This window comes from Meriones unguiculatus, chromosome 8 (assembly GCF_030254825.1).
Source record: "Meriones unguiculatus strain TT.TT164.6M chromosome 8, Bangor_MerUng_6.1, whole genome shotgun sequence".
Lineage (NCBI taxonomy): Eukaryota > Metazoa > Chordata > Mammalia > Rodentia > Muridae > Meriones > Meriones unguiculatus.
Window position 1 is genome coordinate 12,255,520 of NC_083356.1, and position 18,458 is coordinate 12,273,977.

Below are 18,458 nucleotides of genomic sequence, written 5' to 3' on the forward strand. Positions count from 1 at the left end.
AATGTCTAAAAGTGTTTGATATTTCAGTCAATAGGCCAAATGAATAACAGTAAATAATAATAATAACAGTAACAATAATAATAATAGAATTCTATAATAGAACCACATATAAACACCAGACATTATAAATCATTCAGTATGGTCTTAATTATGGAGAACGGAATGTAACTATGATTAGCTGATTCAGACGGCACTGAAAACAAAAACCATTACATCTGTGAAAACAGAAAAGTTAACAGAAGGATTTAAATTTTCTCAGATGGACAACTAGAAAAGATGTCCAAGACTGCCATCTGGAGGGAAAATGTAGAATAATGCACTTTAGAAATCAAATTCCTAAATAGCAATTTAAAGTTGCCTATCACTGTTACTTTCACTGAGAAATTACTAGCAAAAAAAAAAAAATGTTTCCATACATTCAATAGAAGCAGAGAAAATGTAGTTTGTCGTCCATATTGCAGACTATTTCTACAATATGATGGACTCATTCCTTCCAAAATGCCTCCCATGGGAGTTATTACCATGTGAAAGGGAGTTCCGAGTTATCATCGTAGACAATGTTGCTCTTTGGCTGTCCCTGTCTCTCTGCAGTTTTCATGCTTTCTTTCCTTTCTTAACAGTACTTCTAAAATTGTAACGCTTTTCACCACCGGGTACATTTGTGCTTTTGTGTGGACATGCAGTAGATTTTCTCATATGGTATTGAAATGTTTATAATTCATGCTTTATTGGAGTGTTTTTTCTTTTCTGTAGTACATAAAGAGGCAGAGTCTTAGACCACAGTAAATTTCTAAGTGGTGCTATTTTAAACTTACTGAGTGAGATCCCATCCCATGATTTTTCCAGGTTTAAAGCCTGATTACATCTCAGATGTTGTCTTAGTTTGGTTTCCCTCGAGTATTGGTCCCACCTCAAAGAGTATTAAGATGGGGGCTGGGGCACAGAACAGTTTTCATTCACATTTTTAAAACTGAAATTGTAAGTATTTCTCTATCCTCTCTCAAACAATAAGCATCTTCCTTGAAGCCTGGACTGTACTCCACAGCATCTTTAGACATCTTCCTTTTTTGTGGGAAGTTTGTTAGGCCCCAGTAAAACTAAGTTGCTATTTTTTTTGGAAAAGCCACCTTCGTTTTGTTTGATATGACCCCACAGGATATTGTTAGGTGGTCCCTAGACTTAAAACACTGTGATATAGTACATAAAGGGACAACATTAGACATCCATAGTTCAAAAATGTACTGGTCACACCTAAGCTATTCCCAGAAATGCTCTAACTCTCTCAAAAGTAACAACAGAACAAATAAAGGATATTGAATAATCAAGATAAGAGCTGAAATTAATAAAGTAAAAATGAAAAACTACCCACAAAAATCAATAAAATGAGTTAATTCTTTGAAAACACAAACAAAACTGACAAGACTTTAATCAAAGTAACCAAAAGAAGTAGAGTAAGGTCCCAATTTAATAAAACCAGAATTGAAAACATCGACATTACAACACATATCAAGGCAATTCAGAAAATCATGACGATATATAGCTTTAAAAACTTATGTTCTTCTAAATTAGAAAAATCAAAGGAAGTGGATATATTTCTAAGTGAAAATAACCAAAATTAAACAAAGGTAAATAATATTAAGAGACCTATATGCAGCAGTGAGCCTGAAGTGGTAACTAAAACTTCCCCAACTAAAAAAAGTCTAAGACAAGATGGACTCATTACAGAATTCTACCAGACCTTTAAAGAAGAACTAATGTCAGTCCTAATCAAATTATTCCACAAAATAAAAAATGAAGGCTTCTGAATTCTTTTTATGAAGCTAATATCACATTGATTCCAAACCCAGAAAATGACACAATCAAAAGGAAAATAACAGACCAATCTCCTCATTTAGATGTAAAAATTCTCAAGAGATATTTAAAACAGATTCAAGATCATATCAAAAAGATCATTCATCATAACCAAATGTGTTTCAGCCTAGAAGCATAGGGATAGTTTGTATGCATTGACAGTATGTATGTGCATATGTATAGATACATATCTATGCCAGTCAATGAAACTCATTAAATAAGTAGACTAAAAAAAGGAAATCACAAGATCATCTCAATACATGCAGAAAGGCCTTTGACAAGATCCATGATTCCTTTCAGCAAAGTGCCAGAATACAAAATTGATACACAAAAACAGTAGGCTTCCTTTATACCAGTGGCAAACATATGGAAAAGAAGACAGGAAAACAATCTCATTCACAGCAGAGAGACAGAAAGACAGACAAATAGACATAATAATAATAATAATAACAACAAGAATTCACTATAAAATAATAATTTCATTAATTTTGTTAATAATAAAATATAATTATTTTAAAGCAACAATTTATTATTATTATTATTACTACTATTATTATTTTACTGAAACCTAACCAAAAAATGAAAGATCTCTATAACAAGAGAAAAACTATCTTCAGGAAATGGTTATCAACATGTAGAAAAATGAAATCAGAACTCTACCTCTCATCCTCTACGAAACTCAATTCAAAATAGACCAAGAATCTCAACATAAGACTGCATACTTCAAAATTGTAAAAGATAGAGTACAACATACAGACACAGACAAGGCCTTTCTGAATAGAATGCCAATAGTGCAAGAAATATGTCCGACAACTTAGAAAAGGGATCTCATGAAACAAACAATAACAAGAAAACCTTTATATAGCAAAAGAAACCACTAATTAAGAAGTGGCCTACCGAATGGTAGAAAATTTGGCCAGCTATGCCTCAGAGAAATTGGATATTTAGAATATACAACTGAAAAAATAATACTCAAGAGAACAAACAACCCTATCAATATATGGGCCATTAATTGAACAGAGAACTCACCAAATAAGTAATATAAATGGTTAATAAAAACTTGAAAGCTGTCAGCGTTATTAGCCATCAGGAAAATGGAAGTTCAAACTTCTTTGAGATTCCATCTCACTCCTGTTAGAATGGCTATCATAAAAAAAAAAAAAAAAAAAAAAGACAACAAAATCTGGCAGGAATGTGATCAAGAGGAACCTTTTATTCACTGTTAATGGGAGTGCAAACGGGTGTAGCCACTACTGATGTGTTGGTGTTCCTTAAAATACTGAAATTAGAGCAATCTCATTTGTCCCCGCTTTACCTGCTAGGCATACTCTGAAGGGACCTTATCCTCATTGCTGCTTCATTTACAACAGATAGGAAATGGAATCAGCCTAGCCATCCATCAGTTGATGAATGGATAATGAAAATGCAATACATATACATAACGGATTTTTATCAGCTGTCAAGAGAAAAAAATTATAAAAAATTTTAATAGAAGATGTTAGAAAAACTTACACTGAGCAAGGCAAGGTGGCCCAGCCTCAGAAAGAGGAGCATGTGTTCTCTTTAATATGTGAATCCTAGCTTCAAATCTCAGGCTTTTCTGTTTATCCTAAAGAAGCACAGAAACCAGAAGAGGGCTATTGGGGATGGAACATGACTTAAAGGAATGGGAGAGAAGATTATGATATGTGACTCGAGAGGGTGAGTGCTGAGGTCAGAAAGTTTAAACAGGGATCAGGGCAGAGAGATGGAAAAGATGAGGGAAGAGAGGTTTAATGCTAAGAGTGCATGAGAAGCCATATAGAAAGTTATTAAAAAAAATTATGCTGGGCAAGGTGGCACACAAGTGTAATTCCAGAACTCTGGGAGGCAGAGGCAGGAGGATCTCTGTGAGTTTAATGCCATGCCTGGTCTACAAACCAGGACAGCCAATGCTACACAGAAAAACCCTCTCTTGAAAAGAAGAACAAAAACAAAACTTTAAAAATGTAAGCTAAAAATAGATTTGGAAGGGAGCTAAGACTCTATGTCTGGATAATACTGCTCCTGAAAGCCAGGCATGAGACACTTTTATGAATTGTTGGGTCAGGGACACCTCAGATTCACTGAAATACATTCTTGCTACTCTTACTGATTGTCCATCAGAACTTGTTGATAAGATCCTATTAAGACAGCACAGTTGGTTGCCAAGTAATAAAGTTGGAACTGAGCTGGACGCTCTCTTCCTATTGACTGGTTTTCATAGGTACTCAAGTATGCTATACAAGCAGGCTGTTGGGGAGGAAAAAGAATCAATAGTCAGATGTAAAGTCTATGAACTAAAATACCAACCTACCAGGTAAGGTGTATCCACTGGTACAATAGTGGCACAACAGTTATAGGGGTAACCAATTCTGCTCACTGGTTATATCTCTGGCCCAAACAACAAGGAACTCATGCTTGGTGTTATAAAACTTGTTAAAAGAAAATGTATGGCTGACGAAGCCTTAGGCCCCAAAGGCAAGCTACTACTATTGTGTAGCTATTTATCTATGCTAAGCTACCTCGTACGTATTTGTTTATAACTAGGTTACTCCTAACTTCAAAGCTTGTATTTGCAGTAGATGTTGGTGAATGCAAAGATCCACGACTACTTGTTTCACTGAAACAAGTGAAAGTTAAGTCAGACCTAAGCCAGGCATTTGTACATCTTTCTCTAAGGCTCGTGGATCATCACAGGAGAGCAGGCAGTATCTAAGAGACAAGATCTATGAAGTGCCACCTTCGGGAATGTAGCCATGACCTCACATCAGCTGGGGCTGGCTGCTATGGGCCTATTGCACTCCTGGTGGCTTATACCTCACTTTTGTACTATTTGCTACTGATGGTTTCTAGTGGATTTCAGGGTCCAGATGGTTTACGATTCCTTCCTCAGGCACAAACCCTGACAAAGATGTGATCTGACTGTAGAAAACCATATATGAGCTAACTTATAATAAATATCCTGTGGTAGAAAAAAAAAAAACAAACAAACCACAAAACACTGAAGTACTGTGACAAGAACTCAGAGATTGGGACAGAGGAGTCATAAAGATCACTTAACCCTGTTTTCACTGTTATCTTTAGTAGCTAAATGCTATATAAACAATGGTGGGGAAAGTAAACTGTTCATCCCCAAAATTAACTGAGTCCTACAATTCTGTCTACCATTCTCCCCTTCCCAAGCCCCATGGTTCCACTGGCCATGGCAAGTAGAAGGGCAGTCTTGTCTTCAGCTGCATACCCACCAGTCAGATCACCAGGCTGACAGCTCCAAACTCATCCATGATCACACAGATCCTCTTGATTAAACTCAATGGGGCTCAAAAAAGGTACAAATATAGAAAAGGGCTTGTGAGAGTAACAGAGGTGGAAGAAGAATTAGAACAATCAGAATGTACTTTGTACTTTACATATGTATGAAATGACAAAATATGAATTTCCAAATAAAACAAATATACTGAACAAATTATTTAAAAGCTTTTTATTCTTATAAATAGGTTTATTCAAGGGCTTGAATGACACGAATCACAATTTTAGAGTCAAATATCTGCAATTTTTAATATAACAAAATGTAAAACTTTAAAAAACACATTTAAAACATATATTCACATATTTAAAATAAAGATCAAATTCTTTTAGAAAGAATTACTGAAAAAAATCACAGATCATTTTAGAACAACCATTTATTATCAAATGAGTCTTTTTTGAAAAACTGAGTTTTAAGCAACTACATCTCTATTTGGTATCAAAGATCTTTGCTTCCTTGTAAATTAATAGGGCTGAAAACAGCAGTCTGTTGTATTTTGTGTTCACATAACAAGCTGAGGCAGAGATGATACAATGGGAGATGAAAGATTGTCTGCTCTGGAAGAGCCAATTTGTGCCTCACTTGTCTGAGCTAGAAAAGTAGTTAGCATAATTAAATTTTCCATGGCAACTTTTTTCCTAAAATGTTACAAAAGTGAAGGCAGATTACCCTTTTTCCACTCCTTCAATCAACTGCTGCTAAGAGCATGGATTCTTCCCAGGATGCCTTCTCACAAACCAAACTCAACCAGCTACTTTGTAAGATTAAACAAATAATATCTCTCTGCTTAGTTTCTCCTTGTGTGGGGTACACTTAACACAAGAGAACTAAGATACAGTGAGACAGAAGCAGACAGTACAGGCTGTTTCCAAACCTATTCCTACTACTAGAAACAACTCCAAAATCTATGAGGTAAACAATTCCATGGCAGGGTAGGTGGGATTACATCATCTCAGACGTAATTATGCAAAAAATGATTTGTTTTTACATTTACCAACACTTCATGTAATTCAGGAAACAGTTTCAGTCACAGTATAATAGGCAGGGCTGAGGACAGAGCTCAGCTGGTAGAGTAACTGCCTAGCAGGCTTTAAGTCCTTTGTTTGAGTCCCAGCACTGCAGAAACAAGGCATGGTGTAGCATGCCTGGAATCCCAGCAGTCTAGAGGTAGAGGCAAAAGAATCAGGAGTTCAAGGTCATTCTTGGATACGTTGCAAATTCCAGGCTAGCCTGGACTATGAGACCCTTCATGAAAAAGAAAAAAAGAAAAAAAAAAAAAAACCAGCAATAAACGAAGATGGATAATTATAAATCTTTGCCATTCAAAACAATACAAAACTATAAAAAGTTTAATCTAGACTAGTAAAAAAAAGTTTAATTATAAAATACTTTGAAACATAGCACACTGTCATCACCTAATAAACACATCATTACAAAATTTTATACACAGTACTTTCCTATTTATCACTAAAGGAAAAAACCCAAACACATTTTTCTACTGACAAAGAAATACAAATATATGTATGATAAATACTATATTATCGACACATTATACCACCTTTGGCTAAGTAGTATAACCCAAAACAGAATAACAAGAGCTAAATGCCCACTTGCACTCAGAAACAAAATATATAAAACCCAGAACACTTCAATAAATCCTTGGACTTGACTTACTGAAGAATATAAAGAATATTGCCAGGTTTGAAATGGCAGGTTTTGAGACACTTTGCAAAGATACTATGCCACATGTACTTGCTCAAGTCACTGAAGCTTTCTGGATAAAACGATTTCAATAAATCTGAAACTTATTTGGAGGAGCTCTATTCCCCTCAAGATACTAAGTGATAAAAAAAAAAAAGTTTTTTGTCAGTTGAAACCTATTTGTTGACCTATGATTTTACACTTAAAGCAATGTGGAGTTCATAATACTATCAAGTAACTATAAGAACTTGTTACAGGAGCTATGTTTTTCCAATTAAACACCGAGAGTTTAACAATTTGTTTTGCAATAAAACCATCTGAGCACTTATCATTTTTTTCAGGCTCTAAAAAGTTTCTGACACTTTCAGACACATGTAACTTACACAGTGAAGTATCGCGGGAGGTCTGACTAGTACAGGGTGAGGGCCTCACTCCATATTTTCTCTTAATGAAGTCTGAGAGTGAGGCAGAAGAGCAAAAGCTCACAGCTTTATCACGTTCAATGACAAATGGGAAGGACTTCGGAGAGCCACAGGGATCATGGTGGTCAGCTTCGGCATCTAGATCACAGCATGTGAATGGCGCAGTGAGAAGCATATGTATCTCACCAGCAGAATGCCATGAGATAAAGACAACCACTGTGACTCTCTTCCTTCTTACTCATCTTCAACAGGACACTGGTCAACACATAGCTCAAACTGAACTGATCAAATTTCTGAATGCAGATCCAATATATTACTTTAAACATATATGTATATCTCCTAACTACTTTTGCTTTAACGGTATCTAAGAAATTAATGGTACAAAGAAATTATCACTAATTAACATCTCATTGTAAAATAATATACAGATATTACTGCATTACCAAATCATCATAAAATTTTAGAAATAACTTCCAAACATTATGGAATTTAGTGCAGAGTTCATGAACATATTAAAAATGTCACTAGTATCTAATTTATTATATATTTCTTAAAAACATATTGCCATTGAATTCAAATACATAAAAAGCACCCAAATAAAAGTACACAAATCCTTTCGAGACCTAAACACAACTAAACACAAGATGTTTCTAACTGGTTGAAATTTCATGATTAAAGTATCACAAATCATCAAAACTTATAAATTGCTGAATGAGTTTGTATTTTAAATCGGAGTGTTGAAATCATATCCTATTATAGACAGTACATACATAATTAAATGTGCATGTGTGTACTAATCACAACAGAAAATAACATTCAGTAAAAAGGTGGAAGAGGGGTCAAGATGGCTCTCAGTATAAAACACAATTTACTTCCTAATACTAAGCTGGTTGTATAATACTCTTCTAGGATATCTGCTTCCTTCTAGGCTGAAAATTGCATTCAACATACATTTGGCCAATATACAATATATGCCGTGTGTGTGAACTTTAGGGATATGTAACAGGGCACGAACACCTGCTGAAAGAAGACCCACAGCAGATGCTAACTAGAGTTCAGACTAACAACCTCATTTGCTATTAGGAACAAACAACTGTCCTTCAACAATTTGTCTTTTTATTCTGAAACCAAAATCAAGTATATTTTTTTCTGTAATCTTATTTTAATTTTCTCTATGAAAAATAGTATGTACATTACAGTTGTCTTAACTATTTAAAGAAGTTCTAATTGCTTCAAAAATAATAAGTCTAGTAAACATGATTTTTAAAGTCTGAGTACAGTCTGAAATGGATGTAAAATATGTTTACTCTTTAGGGATTATAAATTAAAACTATGAATTCCTTCTTTCCTCTAGACAATTATGATTGGTATAATGTCAAGCCAGTTAATCTCATCCTAGAAATAGCTCATACCCTAAGCTAGTCACTAGAAATAAATTACATTATTTATGGTGTGTATTTTATAACAGGATAAACACGGATGACGATGAGAATAGTTTCTCTTGCAAGTTTATATACTAGGTGTAAAGTATAAAACACTATTTCCACATCACTTAGTGAGATGCAGCCATCAAAGTACCACCCATGGGAAGCATAAATGTGAGCAAATACATTGCACATAAACTCATTACATATCTGAAAGTGACAGTCCATGCCTATGGATTTTCACATTGAGTGAACTGGTTATAGTGATTACTGAACCTAAAGCATCTCAGGCAAAAGATTAGGCCTTTTCATGAGACACTTTCAAATATCCTACTGGACTAGCGATAAAGACTGCTGGGCTCCAGCAGGCGATACATATTTTCTACTTCCACCTTTTAGATTTCTAACTTAATTATGTATGGGGGCGGTGGGATTATGTGCAGGTGAGCACAGGTGACTGCAGAAGCCAGAGGCCTACAATCTCCCAGAGGTGGAGCTGAAAGCGGTCGTGTGCTGCCCTATACAGGGGCTAGGAACCACAGTGCGGTCTCCTGCAAGGGTGGCTCGTGCTTTTAATCCAGGCCTCTTATTGGTTAATAAGTAATCTTGTTAACCAAGAAACTCCATTCAGTCTAATAAAAAAGAACTCAGTAATTAAAAAAATAAATAAATAAAGCATAAATATAATTCACATTTGTATAAATAAGGATTTCTCCAAGTGAAATGACTTCGCAGAAAGGAGTCTGTTATTTGGAACAACCAAAGGTAAACGACCTGCTGTGTGAAGCTTCTTTCACTCACTCCAAGAAACTTGAGAAGCTTCCAAAAAATGACCACCTTCTTGTCATCTGCCCAAGAACGGTAACCAAGCATCTACCGTAAAAGCATCGACACACATCCTTTTCAAACCATGAGAAATAAACAGCACCTTTTAATTCATAGCATTATATTCTGAATCGCCAAGTCCTATATCCAATACTTGAGGGAAATCGGTGTAAAATGCCAGTATCTCCTTCTCTGCCTGTAGACCAGCTACGATGCCTCATAATTCAGAAGTGACTCAATATTTAAAACTGAAAGAGAAACAGAGCTCTGTAAGGAGTCTCCTTCCCTCACCTGGGACAAAGGGCTTCCCTCCTTACAGCAGGCTGCTGGAATAAAGCACCCCATCCTTCAGTGTCCTACACACAAAAGCCCCAAACTAAGCATCAGATAGCCTTTGCTTTCTTCAACTGCACGTGTTTGCAATCCCTGCTTCCTGGACTTAGTTCTCCATCGAAATAAATCCATCATGAAGCATAAATGCAGTATGCTTTCTGATCTGATAACAACTCAATCACTGTTACACTTGGGACACACCTTCTAAGTATCACACAAAGCGATGGTCTGTGCTGGCTGACCACTCAGGACTATGTCTATAACTTGCACCCAAGTAGTTTTAAACTTGTATAACATTTACTACAAATTTAAAACTCAAAGAAAATGTAATCTAACAATAAAAGGAAACATTTTTGTCCTTTTAGGTGTGTGTGTGTGTGAAGCTCAGAACTAAGCTAAAAAGTAAGCTCTGTTCACGGTTCCAGGTTTATAGTCACAGCACATGACCAAGCAACAGTGTCTGTAACAAAGTGATAGCTGAATGAATAAACAAACGTTGAACCAAAAGCTAAACAAAGAAAACCATGATCACACCCAGTAGCGCTCCCTAGATTATAAAATAAAGCTAAACCAATGATTCTTTCACCTCTGAGTTCTTGAGTTTTTTTGGATAATAGGGACAAATGTAAATTACATGACCCCTGCCGTATTTTTGTTGTTGTTTGGTTTTGTTTTTGCCTCGAAATTAAAGACAAACTCTCTTACTTTAAAGATCTTAGCAATGGCATCTCCTAAAAAGTTATTACATCCCACCCCCAAAATGATGTGTACCTGGAACCTATGAATAGGACCTTACTTGACAAAGTTTTATAGATGGAATCTAGGGTCTCCATGTAATGTCACCCTGAATCGGTGGATCCCTAAACCCAATGGCACTGTCTGTACAAGAAGACAGTGGAGACAGTCCTAAGAAGACACAGATAGACTAGAGGCACCTGCCCAAAAATAAGGCCCCTCTAAGCAGTTGCTGGGGAAAGCTGAGCAGGGACAATGGACTCTCATCTCCTGAGGAAATGAGTCCTGCTAACACTTGAGTTTAGGTGCTGCCTATATGTGAGGAAAACTTTCACTGTACAAGGTTTGTGGTCATTTTTTTTTTATATATATATGATCCCTGGGTAACAGAGCAATGTTATTTCAGGAAGATTATCTACAAAAGGTATTATGGTCAATAGTTTATCTTTGGCCTGCATAAACTTCAAATTAGAAATTAGTTCAAATGGCTTCATCACTTCTGTATTCTAAATATAAAAACTTGAGTTCTAGAGAGACACCCCAAAGCCTCTAGTTCATAATTTAACATGTCCGTAAATCTAGTCTACGATTGGAGCTATATTTATTGCAATATCTGGCAACTGTACTCAGAAATACATCAGTGTCACTTGTAAATGGTTCTCAAAATCTTTACAAAAGAAAACAGGTAAATTGTTGTAGTGTTACGGAGCTCACCCAGTCCTCTAAACATATACTCACAGAGAAAAGTTCTCAACACCGCTGAGGAGTGGAAAGCATCAACACTTCTCAAGAGGACTGTAAGCAACTTTATTAACATTGTTCAGGTTTTTAGGCTGGTCTCACACTTAATTATTTTAATTTCCCTGAATTTACCTAAAAGGAATTCCACTTCTACTTACCCAGTTAATTGTTGTAGACAGTCTTTTAAAATTCAAAAAATTCCTACCATTACCACATAAACCTTTGAATGTCCTGATTATCTGGCCACTGAAAAGTCTTGTTCAGAAAGATATAGAAGGTCAGAAAATTAACAACTATATAACAACTCAGTTCACAAACAAGTCTAGATATGGGTGGCAGAGGTATATTAAGCCTATAAATAATGTACGGTAAAATGAAGTAACGGAATTCTAGCAGTTTCTGAGGGACTGTAGAAGTGACTAAGCACACAAAAAACATTAAGTTCCAGAAAACGGACTTTGACTTCAAAGAGTCAGCGATAGCCCAACCAGCAAACAGGTAGGCTGGAACTAATAAATATTTCACAATTTCATGTCTCTGAAATACTCTTTTCCACACATAAAATGTGTAATGCCTATTGTCTGCCAGTAAATACTTATGAACATAAGTGAATTTCCAAACAAAAAACAGTGAGACTAAAGCAATCACAAAAAACTGAACTCTACGTTTCCAAACTAAGCTAAGAAAAGTTTTGACTTTGGTAGGAGAAAGTAGGTGAGGGAAGGAAAAGAAAGCAGTAAATGAAAAAAAGTAGAACAACTGAGGAAAATGAAGACAGGCTTCATGACTACTGCGGTCACCAATAACAATGCCACCATTAACCACCACAAATACGAAGAATGCAAACAGCAGAAGCACGTAGGGCCAAGTCAAAAGGAAAAGCATTCTCAGGTGCTTAAATGACAGGGAGTACACCAGAAGGAACTGAAGAACTCTTCTGAGCTCTGAAAATGGTCCTTTAGTGGGGGCAAGCCTCTCTTCCTTCTTCTTTTGTAGCTCAGTTTTCCAAGCTTCACTTAACTTCTGTGCGATGATATGCCCTGCGCAGAAGGCAACCCAGATAATATTGGTCTGACGAAACATGAAGCCACAAAACCCAAGCAAGGCCGACGTCCTATGATTGCCATAAAGACACATCAAATAAGCAAAAAGAGTAAAGAAAACAGACCCAGCCTCTGTATAATAAAGGAAGTTAAAAAAATAGAGGGTCGGAAATACTGCTAGGGCTAATGTTGACAAGATTCTCTGGATACTTGAAGAAGCCTTGAAGGAAAAAGAAAAAAAAATATTTTAGGATAAAATAAACATGCCATTTTTGCTGAATTAATCAACAGCTTTATTGAGATAAGCACTAACGTTTACACAAACTCTATTCCTGGCTTTGCAACACCACGTATAGAAATACTTTTGGCAATTGTTAGTTACATTAATCAGCTTGGAAACCACTAAAATAATAATGAGGCACAGCTCTTAGTGGCTTAAAATCTTTTAAATCATAGAACATATCATTCGGGGGTCACTGGATGTCAGACACTGGACTAAGGTACATGGGGAATGCAAAGATGACAACATGTGGACAGATGCATTACCTTGAAATTACATCTCAGGCACCGCTCAACCCTGTGAGAACAGCTCTCCAAACCAATATACTAGAGACAATTGAAATGTGCAAACAGCATTAATTACCCTGCCCAACGATCTTCCTTTTTGTTTGATGAAATTACAAGGACTTTTCCTTAAAAAGAAAAATTTGGACTACTCTAAATTCAAATGTCTTCTAGCTTCTCTGACAATTTCAGTAAGTGTTCTGAATCCTTTGAACTGTATCCTCCTATCACAAAAAGTGAGACCAAGCCAACCCTTGTTTAAAGTCCTCCTCAGGCCAGGTGTGCCGGCATTTAGAAAGCAGAGGCAGCTGGATCTCTGTGAAGTCTAGGCCACCCAGACCTGCACAGAAAGTCTGAGGCCAGCCAGTGCTAAATCCTAAGACCCTGTTTCAATAAATACACAGACAAAGCTCCAAAATAGCTTGCAAATGTGGCGCATTCTACATCTTGTTGCTGCTAAAATTCTTGTGCACTGTAACTGGGTTTACACAAAATACTAAATAGTGGCAACTATGTAATTTACAATCATATAAGTAAAACTGTTAAAGAAAATACTGTAAAAATCAAAGTACTGTCACAGGTAAGAACATTTGTGGCTTCGCTCCTATTTTACATCACTGTAACTCATATGCTTATAATTTTAAACAGTAATCCCCTTTGCTGATGTTATTCCTATCAAGATTAACCTCTTATCTGTGAGTTTTATCCATTCATTAAGGCTCAACACAGGTGCCATTTATGAAGCTCTCACAAAGCCATCCTTCCTCCTTCATTCCTTCAGGCTGTAGCAGTATTTCCCTGCTCCTGTCATGTATCCTGAGTCCTGACATTACCTTATGCCCACTTCCTTTTCATACTCTATACTGCCATAGTTAACACTTACTGAAACTTTGTATTGCTACCAGCCTAAGCACCTTCCACTTACTAAGCAACTTTACTCGATACAAATTCAATGAGACAGAATTTATTATTACTACTTGATATTTAATTTAAATTATTTTAAGCAAGGACATAAACTCAATAAGGGGTAATATGCTCAAGTTAATGTAAGTGGTGGCCAGGACTGAGTTTAAACCCACACAATTTACCTTTAAGACTTGTATTACGAAATCATACCACCCTCAGCTAAAATTCAATTCCACTAAGGAGGACCTAAGTCCCTTAACAAAATATGGAATTAAACTGGTTTTGTTCACTAATAAACATCTACTTTAGATTTTCAAATAAACTTATTCCAGTATTTAAATGCAAGTATCTTCTACATATAGAGAACCTCCATTTAGCTTTACAAAACATACACAAGTGCTAATTGTTGGGAATTTTCTTCCATATCTTCTAAAGCAAATTCGTTAACTGTAGAATTGAATGCACAGAAACTTGCAATAACTTTTCTCTGCACATACCTTGTTTCTGGGTTGTACCTTCCTGAAAAGCAAATACAGTAAATAGAAGTTGCCCACACTGAAGAGAAGATTGACAAATCTGAGCATTCCAATTGAGCAGACAACATGTTCAGACCATCCGAGGATCCAGCTGGCGGGTTTGACCACTCCAACTGACACCAGGTACAGGCCAGGTAACGTAGTAATCATAGGATCCCACTTAAAGAGAAAAGACAGTCAATGAAGCAGAAGCAATAACGATTTCATTGATACACATATGTCAAAACATGGTTTCATGTGTTCCAATAATGAAGTACTTGGAGAGGATATCTGTGACATAATTAAATAAATCCTTTTAAGATTTAGTGTGTGTGCCCACACACCGGAGTATATTATGTGCAACACAGGCATGCAGGTGCCTGCAGAGGCCAGAAGCACCAATGGATCCTCCAGAACTGGAGCTACAGATGGTCATGAGCAGCTCAGGGCGGGTGCAGGGGAGTCTGGTGGTCTTCTGCCTAAACGGCAAGAGCTCTCAACCACTGAGCTACCCCGCCCCAGACCCATTTTGAGAAAGTTTTGCTCCCTGTCTCAAGCCTGTTTGCAATTATTAAAGTATCAACAACCAATAGACAGAAAGATATAGTTTGTTTCTACCAAGACTTGCTCTTTAGAACACATATATTTTGTGACTAAATGGCACAGGCCCCGATTTTACAATGAGTGCAAACAGTAACTGTTGGAACCCTGGTGGATCCTAAGATACTGAAGTATTTAGAAAGGCTGCATTACACGGTTTCTAATCACAAAAGTCAGTGTGGGCTGTATGCTTAGTCTTGCTTTACATCTTGTAACACATCCTGTATTAGACTATAATTACTATTATTTTGTGGACCCTTAAAATGGCAAAGATTATCAGCAGCAGCAAGAAGTCAGGTTTTTCTTCAAGAGACTTGAAGAAAAGTGTTTCAGAGCAGTTCTCCATAATGTATTCGTGTGAGAAGGGATCTTTGTATTATGTATATTTATGTAACCAAACATATATATATAAATTATATATATATATTATATATATACGATGCAATGACTCGTTGCCAGTATATCTAGACAACATTAAGTTTCTAAAAACACTAAAGAATGAAGTTAGAATAAGACTATCACTATTTGGAGGTCTAAGATCCTCCATTCCACGTCCAAAATACGGAGTTGAAAACCTCATAAGTAAGCTTCAGGTGTTTTTCTGCATTTTCATGTTTCTAGTCCTAGGACTTGGAAAGACAAACTGATCAACTGCCAAGAGGAGCTACGATTTGGTGTCCCCATTTCCCGCGTCACCTGCTCTTGATGCGTTAGGTACAGTCATTACCCATTTTCTTTCACGTTTTGAATCGGGGAGGGAGGACGGGGAAGAGGAAAGGGCACAGGTTGGGAGGAGTCTGTCCCGGGGCAGCAGGGACCAACCTGCGACAGGGAGAAGCGGCCCTCGCAGTAGCGCTGCGCCTGCGGCAGGTGGAAGATCTCGTCCATGTAAGGCTCACGCAGTGCGCGGCTGAAGGCGGAGAAGAGCAGGCAGGACACGAGGAAGGTGCAGCTCAGGGCGGCCGAGAAGTAGTAGCCCTCCAGCTGCGCCATGGCGCGCCGCCGCGTCCTGGGCCCAGCCCTGGGCAGCCGAGCGCCAAGCCCGGAGCGCGGGCTCAAAAACCGGCGCGCAAGGGCTGCTGCGGCCGGACGCGGTACGGCAGGCCGGGACGCAAGGAACGCTGGGAGAGCGCTGGACGGAAGCAGAGGGCCACTGTTTCCGGCGTGAAGCATTTATGCAACGAACCTGACTGTTTCCCTGTCAATCACTCTGCTCGGAGCGCTCAGAGTGGCCAGAGCCTGAGGGAGGGGCGGGTCTCGGCTCCCTCCGGGCTCTGGTTAAAAAAACAAAACAACAACAACAACAAAAAAAAAAACAAAGAGGGTCTTGCGCCCTCTGCTGCTCTCCGGAAAGCAGTGGAGGTCCTCCGCTTTCTAATCTCCAAGCCCCCAAATTGCATTTGTTTCCAGTTTTCGCTGTTCTCCACTGCCAGTGAGATGGATGGCTAGAACCTCCATTACAGTCCATCTTATACTGTCGTCTCTGGCAGGTAGCGAAGACTGGTGCCTTTTAGATTGAAACAGGCAAACAGCCCTTCGCTGCTGGGCGCCTTCCCCTCTTGAAGAGCCTATTACTTTACAGGACAGAGTTTTCACGAGCCCAAGCATGGTGAGATTGAGTTAGCATTCGGAGTTACTGCGTTTTAAGTGAGGAACACTTCTCTACGAGTCTAATTTTGGTTGCCGTGGGTGGTGAATCGCACCTGTGGTCCCATCGCTTGAGAGGCTGAGGCAGGAGGATTGCTCACAGTTCCAGATCAGCCTGAGATACAGTGGGAGATTCGTTTTTAAAAATAAATAAGACTCCCTACGCATCGGCCAATGTTTGGCTGTCTCAGCATCTGTTTTGAGGTGCTTCTGGGTAGAGTCTCTCAGAGGACAATTCTGACAGGCTCCTGCCTGCAAGCTTAGCAGAGTATGATTAGCACTCTCCCATAGGGTGGGTCTTTGGTTGGGCCAGGCATTGGTTGGGTAATTGGTAGGGAGTCTTGTGGAAAAGTGGGAAGAAAGAGGAAAGGACCTGGAGGTGACAGGAGCTTCACAAGAAGACCAACAGAGCCAACTTACCAGGGCTCAGAGGGACCTACTGAGACTAAAGCATCAGCCAGGGACCATGCAAGAACTGAACCTAGGCCCCCTACAAAGATGTAGCAGATGGGCAGTTTAGGCTTCATGTGGGCCCTTTAGTAAAGGAAGTGGGGACTGCATTGGACAAGGACTGGCTTGGCAGCTTTTTGATCACCTCTCCCTGGCGGGACTGCCTCCCAGGGCATAGCGAAAGAGTACATGCTCAGTCCTGATGCAACTTGATGGGCTGGGATGACTGGGAAAGGGAGCTCACCTATTCCGAATAGGTCAGTGGGGGTACGGGGGGGGGGGGAGGGAGGACTGGGAGGGGAGGAAGGATGGGGCTATAACCAGGATATAAAGTGAATAAAAAATAAATTAAAACAGAATGAAATAGTCGTTAATATCTATCTCTGTTGTAGTGTGTTCTCCTAATGTGTGACTTTAAGCTTCTCAGGTGTATTACTGTGGAACATGTCTGCATGCAGTCTCAAAATGGTGTTGGCATGTGTAGAGTTGTAGGCTAGGTAGTTTCACATAATCCCTTTATTGTGAGATTGGAGTTGAGACGGAAGAGTGAAGATATTTGGAGAAAGCTGAAGATGGCTTGAGCATGGCTGGTGATGTTTCGTAGGAAAAGACCTCTGCTAACCTCAGGTTGCTCTTGGCAGCAACGTCATCAAGCAGCTGGGATTTGCTTTAAATTCTTTGAGTCATGGCTAATTCGGCCAGTCTATGGAAAGTTCCTCAAACGAAACTGGGTGTACTACTATTCCCCCTTTACTAATAAAGATAACTGGAATTAAATTATGTCGAGTTTCATGAGGACATGTTATTTTCCTCCCCTCCACCCTTTATCTCCCCTTTGATTACTGAGTCCATGTTACAGTTACCAATTTGAGACCATTTCTAGATAATTTAGCCTACCACTGACCTCAGACCCAGATTGCTTGCTCAATCATGACCATACATACAATCATGATAATACATCCCATAGAATCTTCTGGGCTTTGCTAGACATGATGATTGAATTTTGAAGGGAATAGCACAGGGCTAGCTTTTTGGTTTAGTTGTTGTTGATTATGTTTTGTTTGTTTGTTTATTTGTTTTGGTTTCCCAAGACAGGGTTTCTCTGTGTAGCCTTGGCTGTTCTGAACTCAATTTGTAGACTGCTGGCCTCCAACTCACAGAGACCTACCTATATCTGCCTCCTCTGAGTGCTGGGATTACAGGTGTGTGCCACCTTGCCAGGTTTAAGGTTACCTTTTTATGCTACATATTCTCTTCAGAATAATCACCACCAAGACCTCAGTTAGACATCCTTCTCCTTATAGATGTGTTCTCTTCTTAGTTAACTGGAGCATTTCAGGAAAATAAGATTTCAGAACTGCTAGGTACCTTTT

General features: G+C 38.4%; 1 protein-coding gene across 1 annotated transcript; it reads right to left on the reverse strand.

Moving 5' to 3' along the window:
- Positions 1–11,402: 11,402 nt before the first annotated feature.
- Positions 11,403–16,139, reverse strand: Alg10 (ALG10 alpha-1,2-glucosyltransferase). The gene is made up of 3 exons (XM_021645740.2): positions 15,811–16,139; positions 14,371–14,568; positions 11,403–12,623 (listed from the first exon to the last, which is right to left on the reverse strand). The coding sequence occupies exons 1-3, from the start codon at positions 15,979–15,981 to the stop codon at positions 11,568–11,570; spliced, it is 1,425 nt and encodes a 474-aa protein (XP_021501415.2). The 5' UTR covers positions 15,982–16,139; the 3' UTR covers positions 11,403–11,567.
- Between the last annotated feature and the right edge of the window lie 2,319 nt (positions 16,140–18,458).